The following is a 24618-nucleotide window of genomic DNA, read 5'->3' as shown; positions in this document are numbered from 1 at the left end:
GACTGTTTCATAAACACGGAAAGCTTCTCTTAACCAGAAACGAAGAAACCGTTTTAAGGCCTTTAATATATAATTAGCAGAAACAGAAGCAAACCGACTAAACTACTTGTCCCCTTCACATCTTACATCTCCGTCTCCACCCCCGCCCCCCCGAATATCGCACCCGGAAGGTTAACATCTACCATCTCTGTATCCTTTGGTTTGGGAGGCTCCCAAAACTTCCCCAATTTTGCCCCTTCCCATTGTTCGGGTCCGACAAACCTTAATATCCCAGGCGGCCCGGCCCTGCCCTGTTATTAGCTTCTTATCCACATCTCCCAGGGGCCACAAAAGCTCAAAGTGTGAAAAAAAAAATAGTAACGAGAAGCAAAGGAGGGAACTCACACCCACAGATCCGGACACGCAGCAACAATATGTGCAAACACGTCCGCATCGACTTCCATTTGTTCATCCCCCAAGCTGTTAAAGTACGTTCGTATATCTTCGGAATCGATATCGACGAACATGAAGCGGGGTGCGTGTGGAGGCGCATCTCGCATCCTCCACATCTCTTGATCAAGACTGAGGAGGCGGAAGTCGGAGATATCAGTTGCGAAGTAGGCGGGGTCACGATAGAGTGGGGGAAGCGGGGGTCGGGGGTGCGGAAGGAGTTCTTGGTCGCTGGGCCAGCCGGTGGAGAGGATGGTAATATCAATTGCCCCCAAGTGGTGAATGAATAAACTGTGAGGTTAAGGGGTTAGCAAGGTCTCATAGCGAATGTATGCGGAAGCGAAGCCAACAAAGGAAACGAAAGCGGGCAAGGATCAGGGGGTGGTGGAGAATACTTGAAGCATATCTTCTTCTCGATTGCGATGTGGCGGAGATATTGTTCAAATTCTTCCGGACCGACGACGTTGCGCCGCAGCCGTATTAGCTCACGGTTTAGGTATTCTAGAAGTAGGTTTATGGGCACCCGGTTGTGCATACTGTCTAGCGCTAAAACGAGACGTAGGTTGCAAAGCGATCTGTGAATATACTCATACCGCTCTGGCGCTGCATTGGAGGTGGACGGTTCGTGTGAAAAGTCCGATTCGTTGCCAGATTGGTCCTCAGGGTCGGAAACATCGGAGGACAAGGCCGTGAGGACAGAGAGGGGGGAGTCTGGAGTGTCAGCTCTCGTGTAGGTGGGGATATGTGGGGAGCATACCTGGTTCTGGGGGAAGTCCTTCAACGCCCATTTCCTCCCTTTCGCGTTGTGTTTCGTACCATTCATGCTTTTCCTTCTTACTGAGAAATTTAGCGCGCCAGTCAGACAAGGCTCCGCGAATTGTTGTTAACGCCGTGATCGCAAGGCTTTGGTTCTGTATTCGCCTCGTCTGGATGGCATGAGCAATTATGCTGTCCTGAGAACTTCCGTTGAGAGGCAGAGCTGGTGCATAGGAGGGCGGGGACAGCCACCTCCACCTCTGCGAGATTCCGTCAGTGGATAATTGGGAACCGGAGGCAAGCTGACCGAGGTGCAAAGCTTGTCCGGTCTCGCCGTAGACTCGGACAAAGCTGGACCAAAAATCTTTCCGTGCAAGGTCGTGAAAGTAGTGATATTGGATGGGATAGTATGTCTTTAACTCTTCGTAGCTCTCTAGTGGGCGAGGGTATTTGATGGTCGTGCGGTTTATGTCATCGCCATCGCGCCGGGGCCACTTGTGTGCAAAGTAACTGAGAGGGGATGGTTCCATGGGAACCCTGTCTATGATATAGTTCATGTTCTAGATTATAAATTGGCTGTTGTGGTTTTAAGGGAGTTATGATTGGAGCTTACCGCCATGGTTACTGAATAGCCGTACTCTGCCAGAGCTTCATCCTCAAAGAAGAGTTCTTCCCAGGGGTATTTTCCCTCAATGTCACTGTTCTGCCTCCGGTATAGATCACCTATAGCATGCTTCCTTGTGTTAGCTTTGCCTTGAGAGAGTAGGTGGCAGTAATCTACCAAAGACGCACCCCTATTTCATGAACGATAGTACTCGCTATAAAAAACTGCAACCCTAATCTCTCGGCTTGCTATTAATAGTCAGCAATGAGTAACAAACAGGTAATAGAAACAAACATACTGTCAAATTCGCTCGAAGAAAAGGTTTAAATAAGTGATGGGCCAGCGAAATCTCAACCGGATCAACGCCGAGTATATCATGCTTCACAGTAAAGGCGTGATAGTATTGATCATTGTCTGTAGGATCATGCCGCGAAGGGCCCAGGCCAGTGACTGTATTTACAACCCCACTTTCTATTCCAAAGCTGATGAGACCACTTGCTTCAGCCAGTTCACGGCGTACTTTCGCTCGATTCGCGTAGAACACCTCTGCAGGGCGCCTGTGAATGGTTCTCAGGCCGTTCATAAATGGCGACTTGAAGACCCTGCGCTCTCCATGTAGTAGTGAATCCCACCTACATCAGTTAGACTCAATATAACGATTACGAAAACAATGGCTGCCATACCAGTGGCTAATGTGAGAATTTGTGAGAAACTGTGATGCCAACTTGAGGATGGGTTCCAATATTTCCCAAACCAACGGGTTCTGTGCCTGTAATTCAAAGCATTAATTCTGTGAAACTCGGTATATATCATCAGCACATTACCTCCCAGTACCCAGGCCTCCCATTGCCAATTCTCCAAAACGCACGATTTGCTGGCATTAATTCACGAGTCCTCCAATGTCGAAGCGCAAGGATTGGATGGATTGGGTTGTCTAGTTTCAGCAATGGCGTCTCTTCGTTGATAAGAGCTGGGACCGCGTCGATAGCTTGAAGCTGGTTCGAATCGAAACCAAAGAGCCTGCGTCGCTGCTCATTTCTCTTTGCCTCCTCCGTTCTGAATTGGCGCCAGGGAGGCCGATGCTGGAGGTTTATCGGCGTCCACCCGCTTTCTCCATTATTCAAGACGGGCGCAGCGCCAAATACTTTAGCCAATGCGGACTTCTTGTATTTTCTTTTCGGTGCGAATCTGGGTCGTGTTGACCTGGCTTTCTTTTTGCGCTTCTTTCCCCCAGGCCACGCGCCGGTTGGTTCTGGGGGGTTGGTGGTTTTGCGTTTCTTATGGAGCTGGCTGCCAAAACCGGCAGTGAGTGGATCATCGTCAATCGCCATGCGTATTTAAACCGAGTTGCTGTGAGGTTGGTTGCGAAAATTGAAACACCTCTTTCAGAGAAGGCAAGACAACAAAATAGAATAAGAAGGGCATTCTGTCGAGAAAACTGAAGGTAACACAATAAGGCGCCTCGATCATCCTTTGTTATTTTTTGTGGCAACGAGTGCGGTATTCGACCAGAGAGACAATGAAATAACAGAGCCTTGATAAAGAAGGGTATAGCCGCGTGCCGTGGGGCCGAATACGGATACCAGATATGGAGGAGTAGCTCAGGTTGCGGGAGTTCATGTGGATAAATACGGTTGTAGACTACTGCGAGTTTTGAGTATGCAGCGACGAGATGAGGCGAAAGCTCGAGCAGCGGTGGGATTACAGTGTAACAGGCACCAGAAGTAGATTGCCACTTTTTAAAGCGCAAGCTAACACCAGTACGTACGGTGACAACAGCTGGCATAGTCGTCAAGGAAGCGGTGTTCACTGTTCACTTGTTCACAAATCACTGTCACATTGGTCGTCTGATTGAACGCATTTGTCCATCTCCTGACGAGACCACGATCAGTCCAAAAGCGCTGTCGGCTGGCGCGTCTTTCCTGCAAAGACCGTCTACGGAGGTGATATAACGTCTGTATGCCCACTGGGACTCTAAAGCGAGAGACAACATCACCGAACTCGGAGAGACCGGCGCGGAAATCGTACAGATGTCACTTGCGTTGGCGAAGTGCACCCTCGCCGTCGTTGGTGGTCAGACGGTAGATGAATTTCTCGACAGCGAATGCTGCGGACTTGTCGGTTGTAGGAGGGTTGCTCAACTCGTGGAGTGAATTTGTTGGTTGTGATTCCGCATAGATGAAGCAATCGTCCATGATGAGGCATGGCAGCTCCTCTGTCATTAGCTGGTCGCGTGGTTGCGATTCAGCGACATCGTCGTATGTCGGTGGCTCGATTGGTATCTGTGTAGAGGCTGGCGCTGGCTCTTCGGTGTACGAAGGCGGCTCTTGGTGCGGTTGTGAGGCCATCGTGAGAACCGTTTCCGCAGAAGAAGTGCAGGGTGGATGATGATGATGGTTGCAAGTCGGGGGCTTCCGTAGTATTTATGTTTATTGTTAACTTATCGCCGAATGATTAGAAAGAGTGGTGGTCACTGTCGAAACGTCATTTTGATCCTCTTGCAGGGATTAACTGCCTTGTAAAAGGACTGCCTTTATTAGGCAGATTTCTAGGCTGAGCAGCATAGCCATGCTGTCGGGCTATGAAGCTGAAATAGGCCGATCTACGATTCTGCCTAATATTAGGAAGTAACATAATACTACTAAAGCACATAATAATCGAAGTCTAGTCTAGCTAGATGTAAATATTTACAATGTTTATCTGCCTTTCTAGTTTAACTTGGTCTTGTCATTAAATAGCTATTGACACTTTGGAGCGTCGAGCGACTTGGGTTTGAACCTGGCATAGCTGTCATGATCCACCCTAGGCGCCGCCGAATATAGGCTTTGTCTATTTCTGTACCTTCCTGCCCCAGTTCAAGCAAACCACCGCTGTCATCATACAGGATGCAAAGTATAGCAAGTGCCACTCCAATGGAGAGATCTTTGCCATCGGGGCATGCCACCACAATCCTGGGAGAATTGGTTTCAGCAGGGGCCGTTGAGAGTGACCTCTTGACGAAGTCAACCATATGATGCAAAGCAGATCGTAGATTGCGGCTTCCAATTTTGCCAGAGCCAATTCCAATCTCCAGCCTATGTTTATCTTTCTGCCAGCTTGCAGGGGTTGTAATTTCGGGGCAAATTGTGATAATAATGTCGCTACTGCTAGCGGGTTGCGCTGCGAGAGATGTCAATGATGTGACATAAAGATATGAAGTCGGTGGCAGAAGGGTAGGGCTAGGCTTGCCAGTATTGGCGTTGGAAAATCTTGATACCAACTCAGTGATCAAGCTCGTGAGCTCAGATTCCGGCGTGGAAAGTAGGAGTTCACTGTTTGACCAAAACACGGTAGGAGTCAATCCATAGGCCCAGTTCTCAGTATCATCCCCAGAGCCTTGAATGTATCCCCCCTCACTAACTTCACCACCGGCAACTCGCCGAGATGCGGTGCAGCATATGACGGGGTGATAATCGCTGAACACTTGTTCCTCAACAGGGAGCGCCGACTCTGGTGTTACCCATAACGGTCTTATCGGTTTAGATATGTGCTCTCTGAGCGGTTTCATGTCGATGCCCAGGCCAGCGAAGGACTCTGCAAAGCCATCTAATCGTGCCGCTATCTGGGCATGCTCAGAGCTCGAGACAGCCTGTGGCAGCGTGTAGAGGTTGTGGTATTCGGGCTTGTCTGAGAAGAGGGTGCGGTTAATGACGCTACACCAAATTGGAATTGTCTTGCTCAGGGCATCTGGCATTCCTGTCGTAATGTTAGCTCGCCCTTGAATGAATGGAAGGAACTGACGAACTCTTTCCTCGTCGAGTAGAATCTACAATGATGCATCTACAAAGATTTAGTATCGTATCCAAACCCAAGTATTCCCTATGCGCCTACCCATCACCCCTTCCAATCAACTCCAGGAGATGTGTGTTCAACCTCCGGGTGCTAAATTTCCAAACACCTGTATGTCCATCGGTGCTTTTGAAGTATGCGCTCCCTGATTTAGCCTCTGGGTTAATATACCAGCTTCCACAGCGTTCATTGGCGACTAGAGGGCGGCAGTAGGCCTCTGACACACTTTGAACGAAAGAGGCATCAACGAGGATCGACTGGAGGCGGTTGTGGATGGAGAGAGTATGGCGTTTAATATCCCCCAGGGTCTTGGAGAAGTTATGGTTCGCTTGTTCCGAGAAGATGAGGTCAGAAGCAGTAGCTGGTGGCGGCATTCTCCTCTTATGTCGTGGGAATTTGTTATAATACGCGTTTAAAGTGGGATATTTCGGGGATGGCTTGGAGTCTCACGAAGCCCTCGCCGCACCAGAAGTTGCCAAAGGAAGATTTATCGGACCGAACTTACCACACAAATTGGCTGTGGTTCACCGTACTCTTGGAACTTTCCCCAACAAGGGACATTTAGACTTCTTGAAAATATTTACAATAACCCAGTGAGACTTTTACGCTGATTCTTAAATTTTCAAGGTCTGATGCGCATCATTAATCATTAGTCGGATTCGTAGCCTGTGAGGTGTGAGTGATTTGTGCGGTGGTGAACGGTCCAAAGTGGAGCCTGTCCCACCGATATTAAAAGGCGACCAGACCCGTCGTCATTATTATCATTTTCTGATCGTTATAAACATCTCACAGAGTTTCGCTCTCAAATTCATACATTGCACTCGTATTATCAACAGTGTCAGTCATACAATCAATTATGTTCAGATTCTCGACTCGTTTGCCCCCTCCGGGCCGTATCTACTCGAGTTCCTTGAGAAAGATAACCCGTGCAACCGCATTTCAGCTTCGGCCAAAATGCACCCAAAGTTCCCCAAAGACTCCATGCAGCAAAAATGACGGAAAGAAGCTGCCTCCTTCGGTATTTTCATTGCAGTTCTGGGCGTCGAGGACAGTCTGGAATCGAGCTGGTGTAAACACACTACGATGTCTAGTTGGCTGTACTCTCGGCGACTTCTCATCCATGTGGTATCTCCAAGCTTTCCATCCGGATCTTGGGACTGGGGCAATCATGGCAATTTCCAGTAAGAGCCTGGTCATCGATTTGCATTTTCTCAGCTAACGAGATTTAGTGGCGAGCGGTGTCACGACTTCTCTACTTCTGGAGACTGTTCTTCTCCGCCTCGGCCGTGATCAACTTGGCTGGAGGTTGGCGGCCAAGACGGCTGCAGGAATGAGTCTGCTATCAATGGTATCGATGGAACTGGCCGAGAACCTTGTTGATTACCATTTAACCGGAGGGGTCATCCAGCTTGACTCGCCGCAGTTCTGGGGCGCTGCTATTGTATCGATAGCAGCCGGGTTCTTGACACCATTGCCGTATAATTACCACAGACTGCGGAAGTATGGCAAGGCGTGTCATTGAGGTGTGATTTGCATAAAATCGACAATGTTGTATAATAGTTCCATTTATTAAGCGTTTCAAAGGACGGTGTTAAGGACTGTAATAGTAGTTCATTCAAATAACGTATTTCACGTACAAGTTGCCCACACGAACGAGTTGCCCACCCCATTTTACACCCAAAACGATGAATTTTGTAACTAAATACATCTCAACAACTATTTAGTAGTAAACTATAAAAATGTATATTTAGCCTTTTATAAGCATTTAAAGTGTCTTATTTGAAATTTAAAGCAATTAGGCTTAACGTGCGTGCATAACGAATGATACAACATAACGAATGATGCAGTCCAATGTGCTCACTTAACAAATACTATGATAATTCCACTACAACGCTATAAATCAATTAAAGCTATGTAGAATACTCATCCTCAGATACCTCTATTACCATCTGACAGGTGCGTGCATTGTGTTTTGTGCCACCACAGTTGCCACAGCGCCTTGCGCGTGTTTCTTTCCTTGGCTTCCGACCACTCCCTGCCTGTGTTTCTTGCTTTACTTGTTGCGCAAGGCCCCTCTCATCTTGTAACTCTTGTGCTTCGTGTTGTGTAAGTGATCCTCCTTGCTGTAGGCGTGTTTTTTTAGCCCTTCTGCGTTTGCTAAGTTGTTCCATCCCTTGCTGAAGAATTTCGTTCTCTGCTTTTAACAATGCTAATTGATACATCATTTGTGATGCTCCCTTTGAAAATTGGTCAACAGCATTGTAAATAGAGGTTGGTGAGCTATTTTGATGATGTGCAATTCGATTTTTAATGAAAGCTGTCTGTGATAAGGCTTCATTTTGGTTATTTGGTGTCTGGGAAACCCAAGGTTGAGCGGTGCTAGGGCGGGAGTTTTGTGGTGTCGGGGTTCTAAATCTGAGATCAAGCATAGAAACCACACTATCAGGATCAAATGGGAAAAGCCCAGTGCCTCGGAAGCCTCCTCGGATGTTGTTTTCAGTCATTGCAATAAAGAAAGCAGCGTGAAATGCGGGAAAGAAGTCATCCTTCGTAATATGCGTGATGTGAGCCTGCATCATGTTTTCGATTTGCTGCCCATAAGCCATTTTCAGTGGGCCAAAACACCCAACATCGAGTGGTTGGAGGATATGAGAAGAATGAGCCGGCATACATAGAGTGATAATATTGTTTTCCTTGCAGTATTCCTCAAATTTGTCTGAGTGATGGCTTTCATGACCATCAACGATCAACAAACGATAACCACCTACAGTTCGAGGTTTTGTATGCTTCTCGAAATGTCGGATCCAATCCATGCCTTTCTCATTTGTTGTCCAACCATTATCTGTAACAGCAATTACCCAGTTTGGTGGAAATCCGCTGTTTTCATACCAAGACGTGAGGTGGTTTTTGCCTGCAACAATAATAAATGGTGGAATCGCCCAGCCTTGGGAATTAACACCCTGTATTACTGTAGCCCATTCACGATTGCCAGGCTGTACTTTCTTTGCCTTCGTACGTCCATCAGAGCTTGTTACCACTGTTGCAGTTGAAATAATGCCCATCATAAACCCTGTCTCATCGAAGTTGTAAATATCCGCATCGTGGATGCCGTACTTCACAATTGTGTTTCGCACAAGCTCAAACCAGCTATGAATAATTACTGGGTCTTCGCATTTAGCCCTCTGATAGTCGTATTTGCGCTGGAACCTTGTTTTGAGTTCTATGCGACGTTTAACAAAGTTGGAAGCCCAGCGCGTCTTGACAGGTAACGTGTCGCGTGTCGCGAGAAGTCGATTTGCAATATCTCCCACAACAGACAATCGGGGAGGAAATTCTTTAGCAGCTAGGTCGAGAATATACTGGACAAGGATTGATTCCTCTAAGTCAGTCATTTTCCGCAAATTGGCAGAAATATCGCGTCGTGAATGCATACCATGCTTACGACGACTAAGCTTCTGATGATCGACAAAATAGAGCTTTCCAGCAGCTCGAGCACTTAGCTTAGGGTCATTTTGCATCGCCTGAAGAGCTAATATAACTTGGCGTTCATCGTTTTTCTGCGGCATCTTTTGTTGTGAAGGGATTTACTGTTTACTAGAGGAGTTGTGTGGATTCAAGGTAGTGTATCATTCGTTATGTTGTATCATTCGTTATGCACGCACGTTATAGTCATTTAAAGTGCCTTATTTGAATTTTAAAGCAATTAGGCTTATAGTCATTAAGATACTAAGTTTTGGCCCCCACTTTAGACCTAAGTTTTAATATCTTAATGACTATAACGTGGTTGTACACTGAGTCGATCATGACATCTGACTTATCCCTGAGTTCTCAGACTCAACATTTGTACAACTTGTCTAAACCACTCCACTGCATCATACACTTGATTGTAATGGTGGGTGCACCAGATGTGAGAATCTAGCCACCCAAGGAAGGCATGATTTTACTAAGACAACACACTGTCTTAGGTAAAAGAGCCAAAGGGTCATAGCTTAAACTATTCCACAATGCAGCAATCAGGTGTGTGATATAGTGGAGTGGTTTAGACAAGTTGTAACAAATGTTGAGTCTGAGAACTCAGGGATAAGTCAGAGGTTAGCACCTCACTGACTTTTCAGAAACAAGGAGTAACAAGATCAATGCTTGGAAGCTTGGAAAAGACGTAGAAGTATGTGATAGTCAATTTACTGTATTGTCTCCTTGCCCTTTCTTAAGGAAAGGGCAATCCTATTTATGCTAAAGGAGTGTAGTTCTCTCATTTTCCAAGACTTTCCATTACTAACCAGGCTTGGTAACTGTAGTCGACATAAGAGAATCCCATAGAACCATCTCCTAGGTTCCTAGCCTATAGGAAGTGAAAGGAGGTCCAAGGTCAGAGTACCCCTATAGACAAACTATGTCATAACTTAACCAATCTTGTGGGTAACTAAGGAGCGATGATGTGTAATGAATCATAGACGGTTGTAGAAGCTTTTGGAGCTATCGTTCATGTTCCTAGGCCTCTAGTTGATAGAGATATGTCATGTGTAGTATTAGCCAGTAACGAAGGAGTGATGACATGTAATGAATCATAGAGGGTTGTAGAGATATGCTATGTGGTCATATCGGCCCAGTAACTAAGGAGCAATGACGTGTAATAAATCATAGAGGGTTGTAGCAATCGTTGAGTAGTATTGCTCTTGTTGTTGGTGTGACAAGCCAAAATATATATAGTGACTTGTAGGTTTGAGGAGGAGATTTCTAAGTTTGCTCTTGAGTTTGATAGCAAACTGAGTGCAACGAATGTCAGTATGACATTGATTGCTGCGTTGTGGAATAGTCTAAGCTACAACCCTTTGGCTCTGTTTCCTAAGACAGTGTGTTGTCTTAGTAGAATCATCCCTTCCTTGGGTGGCTAGATTCTCACATCTGGTGCACCCACCATTACACCTAACATCATTAAAGGCAGTACCAGCAGATGAGCCAAACGCATACCGCCTTGAGTATGGAGCTGCCCGAGTTCCATCACTACCAGAAAATGAGTCAGTAGCTGTTCTTAGCAAACTTCAGCATCATATATATGTGTTTCGCAACCGACGACAATGGAAGGATGCCTTAAAAAAGCAATGTGAAGCTGCAAATATTGAGTTTAAGCAGCTTAGCCTCGATATGCCAGTACGATGGAGCTCAACATATTATATGCTTCATTTAGCGTTACGATTACAAGGTCCAATAACAGCTCTCTGTGCATCTCAACAGCTTGATTTAAGTATAAAATATATAGCTTTAACAGAAAAAGATTGGCAAACAATGAAGGCGTTATTAGATTTTTTCTATATCTTTATACGCCCAACAGAGAAGCTACAAGGCTCTTCTTATCCTACTTTAAATTATGCTGTTATACAGTATATGAGAATGACACAAAAGCTTGAAGTCTTTAAAGCTGGATATACAGAGAATAGCACAATATACGATGCTTGTTTAGCAGCATTAAAAAAGCTTAATGAGTATTATACACTTGCAACAAATCAACAGCAGAGTCATTCAACTATAGCTACAATATGCGACGTTATAACTTTAACGTATTTGATATTATTTGGCCAAAAAGCATTCAAGGTATACGAAAAAGGCAGGCAAAAGCACAATGGCAAGACTGTTATTATAAATATTCAGGCAAGGCATTAGACATCCAAGCAGCAAAGGTTATGGAAAGTATCCAAGATGAGGAATTAGAAGATGAGAATTCTAAGAAGACAGAGTCTGATTCTGAGGATGAGCTATATGTCTCACAATGGCAGCTAGATTTAGATCCAGAATGGAAGCGCTGGATGAACGAGCCAACTCTTGGGCCTAAAATTGATATACTCAAGTTTTGGGCAAGTAAGCAATACCAATATCCAATACTTGCCGCAATTGCCAAAGATCATTTAGCAATTCCTGGTATATCAGCGGAATCTGAGCGAGTGTTTAGTGTTGGTAGTGATATTATTATAAAGAAACGAACAGATTAGCACCATCTACACTACGATATCTTATATGTCTTAGGAATTGGGGGCGTGGTATCAGCAGGTGAGGATTCAGAGGAAGATGAGGATGCATAGTTACTGTATTTCCATAGTCTATATAGCTATCAATCATGTTTTCATTTTTATACTCGAGTACTACTCTACTCGAGCCCAAAAAACAGTACTCTACTCAAAGATCTCTGAGTAGTACTCTGAGTAGTACAGTAAAGCATCGTTATAACGATTCTCGATAAAGCGATAACTTCATTATTGCGATATTTTTCCTGGTCCCGACAACACCACCATACAATTACCGATTATCACGATATCGCAGCTCCCTTCCTGAATATCTGTCATACTGACATTCGTTGCACTCAGTTTGCTATCAAACTCAAGAGCAAACTTAGAAATCTCCTCCTCAAACCTACAAGTCACCATACATATCTTGGCTTATCACACCAACAACAGAAGCAATACTACTCAACGATTGCTGCAAACTCTTCTACTACATCTGTTTATGCTACATACATCACGGCATATCATTTGGACACTCATTGAACAAGTTATTAAGAAAATCTCCTCCTTAAGGGGGTGGGCCAATACTACCACATGGCATATCTCTACCAACTAGAGGCCTAGGAACATGAACGATAGCTCTAGAAGCTTCTACAACCCTCTATGATTCATTACACGTCATCGCTCCTTAGTTACCCACAAGATTGGTTAAGTTATGACATAATTTGTCTATAGGTACTCTGACCTTGGACCTCCTTTTCACTTCCTATAGGCTAGGAACCCAAGAGATGGTTCTATGGGATTCTCTTACGTTCACTACATGATTAGCAAGCTAGTTGTGGGTCGCACTTGATTTCTAATACATTTACCAAGCCTGGTTAGTCATGGAAAGTCATGGAAAATGAGAGAACTACACTCCTTTGGCATAAATAGGATTGCCCTTTCCTTAAGAAAGGGCAAGCAGGCAATACAGTAAATCGACTAGCACATACTTCTACGTCTTTTCCAAGCTTCCAAGCATTGATCTTGTTATTCTCTGTTTTTTGAAAAGTCAGTGAGGTGCTAACCTCTGACTTACCCCTGAGTTCTCAGACTCAACATTTGTTGCAACTTGTCTAAACCACTTCACCACATCATACACCTGATTGCTGCGTTGTGGAATAGTCTAAGCTACAACCCTTTGGCTCTGTTTCCTAAGACAGTGTGTTGTCTTAGTAAATTCATCCCTTCCTTGGGTGGCTAGATTCTCATATCTGGTGCACCCACCATTACAATTAGATCAAGAGTCACGGGTGCAGAGTACATTAGATAGTTGGATTACATAAGAATCAATATAGCGATATTATCATTATAACGATATATTCTGCTGGCAGCAAATACATCGTTATAACGGTGCTTTACTGTACTCGGGCAACACTGATAACTAGCTATTCTACTCTACTATGAATTACTTTGCTGGGGTTTGCTTAGGTAACCGCTTACAAATCCAGGGGTGTCCGCGATGTCGTTCGCTTAGTATTCGGACGCCGGTGTCCGTACACGTATACTGGAACTCGTTCACGTGCTAGATCTGTGGATACAGCCACATCCAGGCTAGGCAGATGATTGGTCCGTCCGAAGGATCATGAAACTATCACCACCACCAATCATAAGCCCAATATGGACATTTCGATTTCTTAATCTCAAGACATGCCGGCACATGAGAGTATACAGATCCCCAAGATCTTAAGATCTTCATCCCATGCTCTCATTTAACTTTATATTATGACCAAGGTTCATCAAGCGCCTAGGTGAAGCCTAGCCAGGCGGTCATCTGCGTATATATCACTCAACCTGTGCCACCACATTCTGCCTCCCTTTCTACCTTCTGTGCTTTGTTTTTGTCTTGTTACGATGTTGTTGGCTTCGCCGTCACCACCCCCCCTGCAAGGTCATATTTGGCGGGCCCACCTTATAGTGGCCGGCCTATACTGGCAGGTGCAATGAGGTGCAGGATGAGGAGGCAGCTGCCCGGTCGTTCTTTCCTAAATATTCTAGGATGTGGCTCCTTCTAGTGGCTCACTGGAGGCTCATCGGCGTCAATATTCTAGATCTCATGAACTACATAAGTATATCCACCTGCCACAGTATCCTTTATCATATTATCATTCCTTTCCTTTAATCCATTCTCTATACTGCCTACAGTTGACCTACGCATCTCATACCTCTGGCAATAGCCGCCACCTTTAGATCCCTCTCACTTGCATTGACTACAGACTAATCAGTCGCACACTCTTATCATTATGCGGATTAACATTCAATCTCTACTTTTGCTCGCATCGCTTGCTTCTTCTGCTCTTGGATGCAATGGCGATGCCCGACTCTGCGGCCGCAAATACTCAAATGTCACTCAGATAGGCGCCCATAACAGGTAAGGGCCCCCACAGAATACGAGAAATGCTGAAACTGAACCCTGAGCAGCGCCTTCGTAGGGGAGCTGCCTACCCAGAATCAAGGGCTCGAGGTCGAGGGGCAATTGGATATGGGGATCCGCTTCCTACAAGCTCAGGTAACATACAGCCCCTTTCAGAATATTTACCTCGGGGCCTCACACTCGACAGACACATAATCTCTTCGGACTGGGTGAAATGTACATGTGTCATACGTCGTGCTTTCTCCTCAACACTGGCCCACTCGTGAAGTATCTGGAGCGCATCAATAAGTGGATGGTGGCTCATCCAAATGAAGTTGTCACCCTTCTCCTCACCAACCAGGATAATGCGGATGTATCCATCTTTGGCAAGGCAATGATCAACAGCGGGCTCGCAAAGTTGGCATATACGCCGCCGAAAAAACTCGCCTCGAACGAGTGGCCGACGCTGCAGGAGATGATTAATTCCAATAAGAGGCTCGTTATGTTCCTTGGTGAGCTCAAGTTTTGCCCTCCAGACGACCACTTTCTAATGCTTGTTAGATTACCACGCAGATACCGCCAAGGTCCCGTATATCCTCGACGAGTTCGCATACTGCTTTGAGACGCCCTTCTCCCAAACAGATCCAAAATTTCCACAGTAAGACTATACCATGTACCTGTATTGACATTCTGTACTGACAGTTATAGATGCTCTGTCGATAGGCCGCCTAATGCATCATCAGCTGGTCGCTTTTCGATCATCAACCACGTCCTCGACTTTGCTCTCACCCCCGGCAAGGATGGCGTCTTAGTTCCAGATATCCTGGAGGCAGAGAAGACTAATAGCGTGGCATCGATCATGGCGCAGGTAGGGCTCTGCCAAGAGGCGCATGGCGCCACTCCTAACTTCATTTTGGTGGACTATGCCGAGAGAGGTAATTGAACCCATCCGCGGACAAGTTACATATACTAACTCAAGTAGGCGAGGTGATCAAAGCACAGAATATGATGAATCATTTGGTGTAGATCAATCACCAGGATCGAAGGGCCCCTCTACACTCTCTTTCCTCTCCTTGTCGTCCCCTCTTGGCGCCGATGGTCACGTTTTAAGTTAGTTTGGGTATGGATCCCTATACGAGAAGTCATGAAATTCATCAATGATCAGCCTTAACATGGCACACAGCATACGATTGAAAGATATCTTTGGTTCTGTGTGATTTTATCTATGTGTAAATCTATCATGCTATTTATCCTCAGTTCTAAATGTCGCAAACAGCTATGAAACCCCATTCAGTTCTAAATGTCGCAAACAGCTATGAAACCCCATTCTGCATCACCATCTACTTCTTCCAACCTCACAACTTTGCCCTCTCCTCCTCCTCAACCAACTCCACAGCCAATACCCCCTCTCCAACCTCATCACCGTCTTCCCCCTCAAATACCCATCCCACCACCCCCTCCCTCCCTGCCCGAATTTCCAGCTCCATCTTCATCTGTTTAACCACCGCCACCACATCCCCTTTCCCCACACGATCTCCAACGTCAACCAGAAGCTCCACGAGCTGCCCGGGGAATGGGAACACAATGTGTCGCGCGTTACCTGCCTCGCCGCGGCGGTGTGTGGAGGTTAGGGCGCCAGCAGAAGCGGCGGTGGATGTCAGGGCAAGGGTGTACGACATCGGTGGTGCAGAGGGTGGTGTGAAGAGGATATCGGCAGTGAGCGACGAGGGGAAATCATTGCGATGGAGTTTGGTGAGGAGGAGGTGCGCAGGGGCTGGTGGTGGCGTGGAGGCAGATGTTGAGGTTGTTGTGGGGGTGAGAGTTAGGGACCAGGCATCGCCTTTACGGAGAGGGGCGCTCGAAGAGGATGGCGCAAATGCGGGAGTTGCGGATAGGGTGGCCGGGCTAGGGAGGGAGGCGGTGATGGATGTACCTGCCGCAAGGAGGGCAGGGAGGCTGCTCTCGAGCCACTGGGTATCGCACGCCTGGGCTGTGAAGGCGGGGTGTGCGAGGATGCCGCGGAGGGCTGGGAGAGAGGTCTTGACTCCTATGATGTGGGTGTCATTAAGGGCGCGGATGGCTTTGGCGACGAGGTCTGTCCAGGTGGATGCGGTGATGACGATCTTGGCGAGGAGGCTGTCGAAGTCGGTTTTGACGACGAGGCCGGGAGTGAGGTGATGGTCGACGCGAATACCGTTTCCGGAGGGGAGGGAAAGGGAAGTGATGGTTCCGGTGTTAAGTGCCCAGTTTGCGGTAGCGTCTTCGGCGGTGATGCGGAGCTGGATGGAGTGAAGTGGGGGAGGGATTAGGGGATCGCGAGAGATATTCGGGAGGAGAGTGTCGAGTTCCTGTCCTGCGGCGAGACACAGTTGAACCTTTACAAGATCCAGGCCGGGACAGAGGGATTCCGTGATGGTGTGCTCGACTTGTAATCTCGGGTTGACTTCGAGGAAGTAGAGCTCGGGATTGGAGCTGTGAACGAGGAACTCGAAGGTGCCGAGGGAAAGGTAGGACACCTTTCTTGCCATGTGCATCGCGGCTTCGATGACGCGTCCAACCACTGCTCGGTCCCTAATGGAGCTCGGTGCGAACTCGACGACCTTTTGGAAGCGCCGCTGGATGGAGCACTCTCGCTCCCATAGATGTCGGACATTTCCTGTTCCATCGCCTACAATTTGCACTTCCACGTGCCGGTAACCGTCAACAGCTGCTTTCTCAGCAAATACAAGTCCCTGTGGGCTCTCTCGCAGCGCCCTTTCCATTAGCCCCGCCAAGTCGCCTTCCTCTCTCACAATGCGTATGCCTCTTCCGCCTCCGCCGTCAACGGCTTTAATGATGATAGGCCAGCCTATTTGGGCTGCAAACCGCCTTACATCCTCGACATTATTAGTCGGCGTCTGTAGCGCAGGCAGCACAGGGACTTTGCATTCCTCCGCCAATTGACGTGCGGCAAGCTTATCTCCAGTCCGGGCGAGAGTTTCCCATCCCGGGCCGATGACAACTGTACCCGCCTCTGTCCATGCTCGGTGCGCAAACTCGGCCGACTCGGAGAGAAAGCCATACCCAGGGTGGACGGAATCGATGTTGTGGGATTTGATAATGGCGATAAGGGCAGTGATATCAAGGTATGTTGAGGGAGATGGAATCGAGACGGCGTGCGTCGAGTGAAGGGTATGGGAGGTGTCATCTGCGGTGTACAGGGTATACGTTTCGAGGTTGAGTTCGCGGGCAGAAGATAGAATTCTGATTGCAATTTCGCCTCTGAAGCCAGTCAATTGCTGGTAGTAGGTGGAGTAGGGTTGGGTCATACTTGCCTATTAACAATAAGAAGCCGCCTGATGGGGCGAAGGGGAGGGTGTGATTCTGCCATGTTGATGTGGAATTATATACGCGGTATATAAGTACTACGCATTCGATTATATATATATATATATATATTCCTTCTGTTATGTATTTTGTTATGCTCTCCGTTATTCAATAGATTAGCAGCTGCCGCCGTTGCCGGATGAGGTTATTCTCATTACCCCACCCACCATTACCCAACTGCCTCGCAATCCGGGGTTGGGCCGAGGCTCAGCCTCCTGGTACCCACAACGCAACGTTCGCTGGCTATCTATTCGGTGCCGGGACGGACTCCTGGTAGCAAACTACGGATATCAAGTCGGCAATCTATATCCTATATCTACCTAACACAATGCCGGCTTCGCTGTGATTGATTCTTGCTATTTTATTTTGCTTTTGTTACACAGGCATTGTATCGGATTCTTGTACGGATAGATATAGAGACTCCCACAGTAGTGAACGCCGCCTCACCACCCGAACCAACATCTCAATCCCAAACAGCAGTTAGCCATACACTGACCATGAGTTCCAAACCTGAGAAGTCTATTTCGTCAAGTCCGTCTGATCGTCTCTCACAAGTCACAAACCACATCAACCCGCCCAACACCCCCCGAAAGCGCCGCCAAAAGTCCGCCTCCGCCCTCCCAGCAGATTACTCAGATATCCTCGCACAGATTTCCACTCTTCAAAATCTTTCTGCGAATCCCGATCCCAACCATGTGGGCTACGCGCGTCAGAAAGCAGCTGGGAAGCTCTGGGTACGCGAGCGGGTGAACCGGCTCTTTGACCCAGGAACGTTCTACGAGGTAGGTTCCGTGGCTGGAACTGTGGAGTGGAAGAAACTCGCCGGGATCAAGGAGGAGCCGGTGGCTTTCACACCGAGCAATAATGTGCAGGGCTTTGGCGCGCTGCGTGGGAGGAAGGTAGTCTTCACCGCGGATGACTTTTCAATTCGTGCGGGCCATGCGGATGGCGCGTTGGTTGAGAAGACGATTTATATGGAGAAGATGGCGATTGAGCTCCGTCTCCCGATTGTTAAGCTTGTAGATGGTTCGTCTGGTGGTGGAAGCGTGACTACGATCAGAACACAGGGATACAGTTACATCCCGCCCCTACCTAGCTTCTCGCAGGTAGCAAAACAGCTCGAGCTCGGCATCCCTAATCTCGGCGCCGTTCTAGGTCCCGCAATCGGGCTCGGGGCCGCACGCGTCGTCTCCTGCCACTTCTCCGTCATGGCAGGGGACATCGGCTCCCTCTTCAATGCAGGCCCAAAGGTAGTTGCAGGGGCGACGTTTGAAGAAGGCCTCTCATTCACGGACCTCGGCGGGCCGGGGATGCACTGCACGAACGGGACAATCGACAACCTTGCCGCGGACGAAGAGGGGTGCTTTGAGCAGCTGCGTACTGTGTTGAGCTACCTTCCAAACCATGGACTAGCGCTACCGCCGGTGATCAAGAGCGAGGATCCGGTGGAGAGGAGCTGTGAGAGCTTGAGAACTATCATCCCGCGTAGGAGAACGAGAATGTATAATCCGCGCACGATCATTGAGACAGTCGTTGATGCAGGGAGCTGGTTCGAGATCGGCGCCCTGTGGGGCACGACTGCTATCACCGGGCTTGCGAGGCTCGATGGCCGGCCCGTCGGAATCATAAGTCTGAACTGCGAGGTCAACGCCGGGGCGCTCGATGCGTTAGGAAGCCAGAAGCTAACGCGGCACCTAAAGTTCTTGGATACATTTAATATTCCGCTCGTTCAGTTTGTGGATGTGCCAGGTTATGCGATCGGCACGGTGGCTGAACGGTCCGCAACGATGCGACATGGTGTTGCGCTTGGGACGACGTATTTCAGCACCACTATGCCGGTGTTCTCCGTGGTAACGCGGCGGGTATACGGTGTCGCCGGAGGGCTCATGCTCGATTGTCGAGACCCGAGGATGCGTATTGCGTGGCCCAGTGGAGAGTGGGGAAGCCTGCCGCTCGAAGGTGGCATTGAAGTCGGACATGCGGCGGAGCTGAAGAAGATCGAGAAGGAGAAGGGGAAAGAGGCTAGGGAGCTGCGGTATAAGGAGCTTGACGAGGAGTATCGCCGGCTGATGAATCCGGTGAGGAGCGCGAATGCGTTTGCGGCGGAGGAGATTGTGGATCCAGCACTGACGAGGCGGATTACGAGTGCATGGGTGAAGCATGTGTAAGTTTCCTTGCATCCGAGGAATGTCAGATCTGGGTGGTTTACTAATGGTGATCCAGGTACGACGAGTTGTTGCCTATCCGCCTGATGGACAGGGCGAATGGGAAGATCAAGCCTGTATTTTACTAAATATAGATCAAAATAATTATCTTCAAGTCAGAGCATTGCTCTGATCTATATATTACGCTCGGCACATCAGATATTGAAAATAGTTAATTGTTGAAATATAGCTTTGTTTATCCATCCCTTCAATCGGCCCATCGATCTCCCTTCCACAAGACCCTGTTTGTGCCAACTCAATAATGTTGAATTCCAGACCAAATGCCAAACTATTTTGCTGTTTTCTTTCGCAACGCGCTGGAGATTTACGTAGCGTACGTACTTCTAGGAACGTAGTTCTAACACTAATGCGCCACATCAGTGGATCTCATTTCTGCAGGGGGTATTGTGCGGTTTTTAACTGCTTAAGTTACAGTTTCGTTAGACTCCAGGATTGCATGGAGTATATTAACCATTTAGCCAATGGCCCAACACAAAACCTAACGACCCATCCAAATCACATCCCCCCATCCCGTACTAAATGGAGAACCCCACATTCCTCCCATGATGCGGTAAGAGTTTATACCCCTCATTAACCTCCCTAGGGCACAAGTTGTATACCATTCTCAATCCGCGGCTTGTTTGTTAGCCGTAGGACACAACCTTTTCTACAACAATTAGGTCTTAGCTCGTCATACCATTAGGTTTAGAAATTCACAAGAGCAGTGCTGTAGCCTTTAACAAAGGGGCATAGATCCAGCGTAGAATTTGAGCACCGCCTATCTATTAGCACGGCCTATCTATTTGTGCAATGAGGATAAGTTGTTGAGGCTAGCTCGATGATGCCAGGAATGTGGTCTAGATAAATACGATGGGCTGTTGTTGCTTGTAACCGGGTAGCTGAGTCCTACCTCGAAAGCGGTGCATACGTAAGGGCCATACCCCCTGTTCAATGTGATTATATTAGTGCAAAATAACTAGGTTCCCGCATACGCTGATAGTTTCCTGTCAGAATATAATATGAGGACGCCGAGAAGCATTCCTTTTTTCATTAGATAGTGTCAGAAGGTGCAGAAATCTACATGGGTGCTCTAGCCCAAATGCAAATTGCCTCTCACTACCTATTATCGGGAGACGGGGCGAATATTCCACACTTTGCCGCATCAACACGCCGCATACATCTACCATCCCCCCTAGCCATACGTCATGCATTAACCTCACCCTGTCCCCAGACTCGAACTCCCTCACCCAATAATCTCCTTCAAACCCTCCAAACCCGCCTCCGCCTCGCTCACCTCCCCCTCCCACATCTTCCTAAACGCCAGAAGTATCTTCGTCCTCTCCCTAGCCATCTTCCCCCCCAACTCCGACTTCATCATCCCCGCCACCTTCACCAGCTTATCCTCGAAATGATCCAGCGAAGTCTCCATCCCCCTCCCCTTCGCGGCCCCAAACGTAAACACCCTCCCAATCCCGATCGCACCAATAGCATCCAAGCGATCCGCATCCTGCACGACCTCCAGCTCCGGGTATTTAGCAATAACATCCCGCACGACCTGCGGATCCTTGACCTCCGAGGAATACGACACAGCTGATGCGATAGTCTGGACCTTATCGGCGAACTCGTCTGTGGAGCCGAAAGAGAGGAGCACATCACGTACCATCGTGGCGCTGTCCTGGTGGGGGAGAAGGTACTTCCTGTCGCCTACGTCGTGGAGGAGGGCAGCGAGGATGGTGGTGACGCGGTCGTAGCGAGCGGGGTCCTGGGCGCACAGAATTTGCGAAAGCCCCAGGACACGGAGGACGTGTGCAAAGTCGTGGGAGCGATCGTAGGGGGCCATGTAGGACTTGACATAGGCGGTGACTTGGTGGATAAGGTCATGGGGGAGGCCATGGCGGAGGAGGTCGGCCTGGAGGCTGTCTGGGCGGACATCTGCGGGGACTGACATGGTGGTCTTTAGCTGGGCCGGGCTGGGCCGTCGCGTTTTGAAAGTTTATTTCTGTGGTGTGAGAATGCAATGGCAGGTTCACTGTGACAGGTGGCGATTTAAGATGTGGGCGAGGTGAGATGGCGGTGACGTGGGTTTTCCAACGTGATTTCGTCGCTAAATGGTCCGAAAGTGGGACTCGTGAAGACTGGAGGTGAGAAGAAGGTTTGGATCTGAGATTCGAGGTTTAAGCTCTATAGATGTTTGGTGTTAATCAAATATGAAGCTTATTTATGTCGCGCCATTTGACGTCAAGGTGACGATTTGAAACCGTGTTTAAACCATCTGCTAATATATTACGCCAAGAAAAGGTAAATCGAACCTCAACAGCTAACATATCCCTACAGACGCTATAAATCATACATAACTGCAAAATTGCACCAAATAATATAGCAATATAATATCGTTGATAGGCAATACGTCGTCGCTTCTTAAATACCGATATAATTGCCCCCCCTCGGCATGGCGATCCAAGACCACCGAACCCCTCTTCCCCACACTGGGGTAGTCAAAGCACACTTTTACTTTGAACGCCGTTGGTGTAACGGGGTGCCGCCGTTACAGCGTGACAGTACATGTGGTATATAAAGCGTGTTACGCGTATTCCGGGCGAGCCGGAATACTGTAGTATTTTTGGCTCAGTGGAATGTAGCGCGAGCGTAACCGTACATCATTACAGTTGGGGCGCCGTCAATAAAACATATCCGCCTCGGAGGGTGGGAAATCTGTTCAAAGGTAAGAGGAGCTGCTCTCTCGCTTATTATCATGACATCTCTTTCTACAAACTGAAATTTGTATAACACCGCGCTCAGTGTAAACTTATTGCACCTAACCCAACAAATTATTTGTACTATTACCCGCTATTATGTCCGGATCTGCCTCGCAAAGTCTCTCTCAGATAGCTGCTACGGTGAAGAAGGACGGTGCCATAAACGGTATTCCGTGGGATCCGAAGGCTACGAGCTTCCCATCCAGAAGTGACCTCCCAAAGATTGAGAATGCGCCAGATGGAGCGTAAGTTGGATACATATTACTGCCAGCCCTGCTTGCAACTTGAAATTCTTGGTAAATATCCCGATTATACGCTGACAGAAACAGAGCATGGGTTTGGGGCAGTGACGATCAGGTAGGACCAGGAACGCTCGGGGTAGAACTCTGTCTGACGATATACAGCTGGGCCGGCTCAACCTCCTCTCCCCCGCCAGAGTCGCAGCTGCCGGGAAGCTTATCACTGACGGCGACATCGTCAGCCTCAAGTACGCCGCCCTCCTCCCAAACAACCCCTTACTAACCTCTCCCCCAGCCTCCCTCTCAACGTTCCCGCCATTCCCGCCTTCAACCGTGAGCCCTTCCAGCATACAATCAAGCCTCTATTCCCTGGCTTCGTCTACGATGACACCTACTCGCTGAACACGCAGAGTGGCACGCAGTGGGATGGCTTCCGACACATATCCTACGTCAAGACGGGCCAGTTCTATAACGGCGCCACGGGAGCACATATCGATGGTGCGGAGGCGAATAATCACCGCTGCTCAATCCACCACTGGTCTGACCATGGAATTGGTGGAAGAGGGGTGCTGCTTGATTACTGGACATACGCACAGGAGAATGGGATTAAATACGGTGAGCCCACCTCGAAATACCCCAGACAGACGACAATGCTGACCTACAGACCCATACGAATACCACGCCATCCCCCTCTCCTCGCTCGTCGCGTGCGGCAAAGCACAAGGCATCGACATTCGCCCCGCCGCACAGGGCGGCGACATCCAAATCGGCGACATCCTGCTCATCCGCTCCGGTTTCGTGTCAACCTACAACTCGCTAGGTCCCTCTGAGCGGGCCGCCGCGGCGCTTCGCCCACACAGCCACGGCCCCGAGGACGGGATGCGGTGGGCCGGGGTCAGCTCCGAGGATGAGATGTTGGATTGGCTGCACGATTCGTACTTTGCAGCTATAGCGGGGGATGCGCCGAGTTTTGAGGCGTGGCCGAGTCAGAGGGCGGATGGGGGGATGCTGCATGAGTATGTTCTTGCGCTGTGGGGGATGCCGCTGGGAGAGCTGTTTGATTTGGAGAAGTTGGCGGAGGTGTGTCGGCGGAAGGGGAGGTGGACTTTCTTCTTTAGTAGTGCGCCGGCGAATGTGCCGGGGGGTGTGGGGAGTCATGCGAATGCGCAGGCGTTTTTCTGAGAGGTGCGTTGGTGGTGTGCTGATGGGACTGTGGGGTTGATCCGTTATCATATTTCAATGAATCCCCAATTCGAGTAGTGTTGCCGGATAAATATAACGTTGGATATACGAGATTAGCAACAGATATTGGAAGACGAGAGATACGTGATCCGACCTGCAAATGTTCGGGGAACCCATGCCCTTTTGTCAGGCACGTATGACCTTATCCGTAGCACCGTACCACCTCGTGGAACGACCAAATTGAAGCTAAGTCCAATCATATTCGCGACATCATAGTATATCCCTTGCTGAAGGTTCTACGACATGTTTTCTGTAGATACAGTAATCATCTAGCGTTTCAGATGGTCTAGATGCCTCTTTGTGAGGCCAACAGCCAGTCAGCGCGCTGTGAAAGGTCAGAAGCCTATCTGTAAGACCACTAGGTAGTGAGGATGGTATAAAGGAGTGAGGCGGGGCTGAAGAAGTTGAGATATGGCGTTGATACGAGCTCATGGCAGGGTGGTACAAGATGCAACCAGCTGGTTTATCGCATGTCAATCTGCTTCCCAATGACAACTCTAGACACAATCCATTCGACGGTGCTCATGGATCCGATTTTCCATGGTGAGTTAATAGGCGAATAGTGGGTAATCGTCGTGACCAAACTTTTCGCTTCGCTCAAAGGTTGGAGTAAGCAACACACGGCTGCCCAACCCGAGAGGAAGCAATATGCGGCTCGTCGGAACATGCGTCTGTTCACCGCCACTCCTTAACAAAACCTCCACCATAGTTGTCCATAGTATTTAGATAGTAATTATATGCAATTCATTTAATGGAAGGGACTCCTCTATCAAATGCTCGTGAATGGCTCCTAGAGAACCCCTCTG

At 48.4% G+C, this 24618-nt stretch overlaps 9 protein-coding genes across 9 annotated transcripts; 4 read left to right on the top strand and 5 right to left on the bottom strand.

Moving 5' to 3' along the window:
* Nucleotides 1-122: 122 nt before the first annotated feature.
* VC83_08330 (uncharacterized protein) lies at nt 123-3120 on the bottom strand (the record flags this gene model as incomplete). Its single annotated transcript, XM_024471885.1, has 9 exons — nt 123-285; nt 385-720; nt 825-1140; nt 1187-1745; nt 1799-1918; nt 1978-2037; nt 2088-2421; nt 2473-2558; nt 2614-3120. 9 exons carry the CDS (start codon nt 3118-3120, stop codon nt 123-125), a joined length of 2481 nt encoding a protein of 826 aa, XP_024320673.1.
* Nucleotides 3121-3822: 702 nt separating this feature from the next.
* VC83_08329 (uncharacterized protein) lies at nt 3823-4137 on the bottom strand (the record flags this gene model as incomplete). Its single annotated transcript, XM_024471884.1, has 1 exon — nt 3823-4137. The coding sequence occupies one exon, from the start codon at nt 4135-4137 to the stop codon at nt 3823-3825; it is 315 nt and encodes a 104-aa protein (XP_024320709.1).
* Nucleotides 4138-4337: 200 nt separating this feature from the next.
* On the bottom strand, nt 4338-6104 carry VC83_08328 (uncharacterized protein). The gene has a single exon (XM_024471883.1). The coding sequence runs from the start codon at nt 5520-5522 to the stop codon at nt 4503-4505; it is 1020 nt and encodes a 339-aa protein (XP_024320747.1). The 5' UTR covers nt 5523-6104; the 3' UTR covers nt 4338-4502.
* A 112-nt stretch (nt 6105-6216) lies between these two features.
* VC83_08327 (uncharacterized protein) lies at nt 6217-7251 on the top strand. The gene is made up of 2 exons (XM_024471882.1): nt 6217-6798; nt 6847-7251. Exons 1-2 carry the CDS (start codon nt 6474-6476, stop codon nt 7137-7139), a joined length of 618 nt encoding a protein of 205 aa, XP_024320746.1. The 5' UTR covers nt 6217-6473; the 3' UTR covers nt 7140-7251.
* A 6644-nt stretch (nt 7252-13895) lies between these two features.
* VC83_08326 (uncharacterized protein) lies at nt 13896-15031 on the top strand (the record flags this gene model as incomplete). Its single annotated transcript, XM_024471881.1, has 6 exons — nt 13896-14023; nt 14074-14161; nt 14214-14517; nt 14567-14663; nt 14714-14940; nt 14988-15031. 6 exons carry the CDS (start codon nt 13896-13898, stop codon nt 15029-15031), a joined length of 888 nt encoding a protein of 295 aa, XP_024320693.1.
* A 329-nt stretch (nt 15032-15360) lies between these two features.
* On the bottom strand, nt 15361-17467 carry VC83_08325 (uncharacterized protein; the record flags this gene model as incomplete). Its single annotated transcript, XM_024471880.1, has 2 exons — nt 17320-17467; nt 15361-17266 (listed from the first exon to the last, which is right to left on the bottom strand). Exons 1-2 carry the CDS (start codon nt 17373-17375, stop codon nt 15361-15363), a joined length of 1962 nt encoding a protein of 653 aa, XP_024320692.1. The 5' UTR covers nt 17376-17467.
* Nucleotides 17468-17634: 167 nt separating this feature from the next.
* On the top strand, nt 17635-19785 carry VC83_08324 (uncharacterized protein). The gene is made up of 2 exons (XM_024471879.1): nt 17635-19535; nt 19595-19785. Exons 1-2 carry the CDS (start codon nt 17869-17871, stop codon nt 19662-19664), a joined length of 1737 nt encoding a protein of 578 aa, XP_024320691.1. The 5' UTR covers nt 17635-17868; the 3' UTR covers nt 19665-19785.
* A 731-nt stretch (nt 19786-20516) lies between these two features.
* Nucleotides 20517-21986, bottom strand: VC83_08323 (uncharacterized protein). Its single transcript, XM_024471878.1, has one exon. It carries the CDS (start codon nt 21521-21523, stop codon nt 20819-20821), a length of 705 nt encoding a protein of 234 aa, XP_024320695.1. The 5' UTR covers nt 21524-21986; the 3' UTR covers nt 20517-20818.
* Nucleotides 21987-22280: 294 nt separating this feature from the next.
* VC83_08322 (uncharacterized protein) lies at nt 22281-24080 on the top strand. The gene is made up of 5 exons (XM_024471877.1): nt 22281-22576; nt 22661-22688; nt 22736-22818; nt 22866-23185; nt 23235-24080. The coding sequence occupies exons 1-5, from the start codon at nt 22428-22430 to the stop codon at nt 23750-23752; spliced, it is 1098 nt and encodes a 365-aa protein (XP_024320694.1). The 5' UTR covers nt 22281-22427; the 3' UTR covers nt 23753-24080.
* Nucleotides 24081-24618: the final 538 nt, after the last annotated feature.

This window comes from Pseudogymnoascus destructans (assembly GCF_001641265.1).
Source record: "Pseudogymnoascus destructans isolate 20631-21 unplaced genomic scaffold scaffold_24, whole genome shotgun sequence".
Taxonomy (NCBI): domain Eukaryota; kingdom Fungi; phylum Ascomycota; class Leotiomycetes; order Thelebolales; family Thelebolaceae; genus Pseudogymnoascus; species Pseudogymnoascus destructans.
Note: the sequence above shows the minus strand (reverse complement) of the source record. Positions and strands in the feature narration are given on the sequence as shown.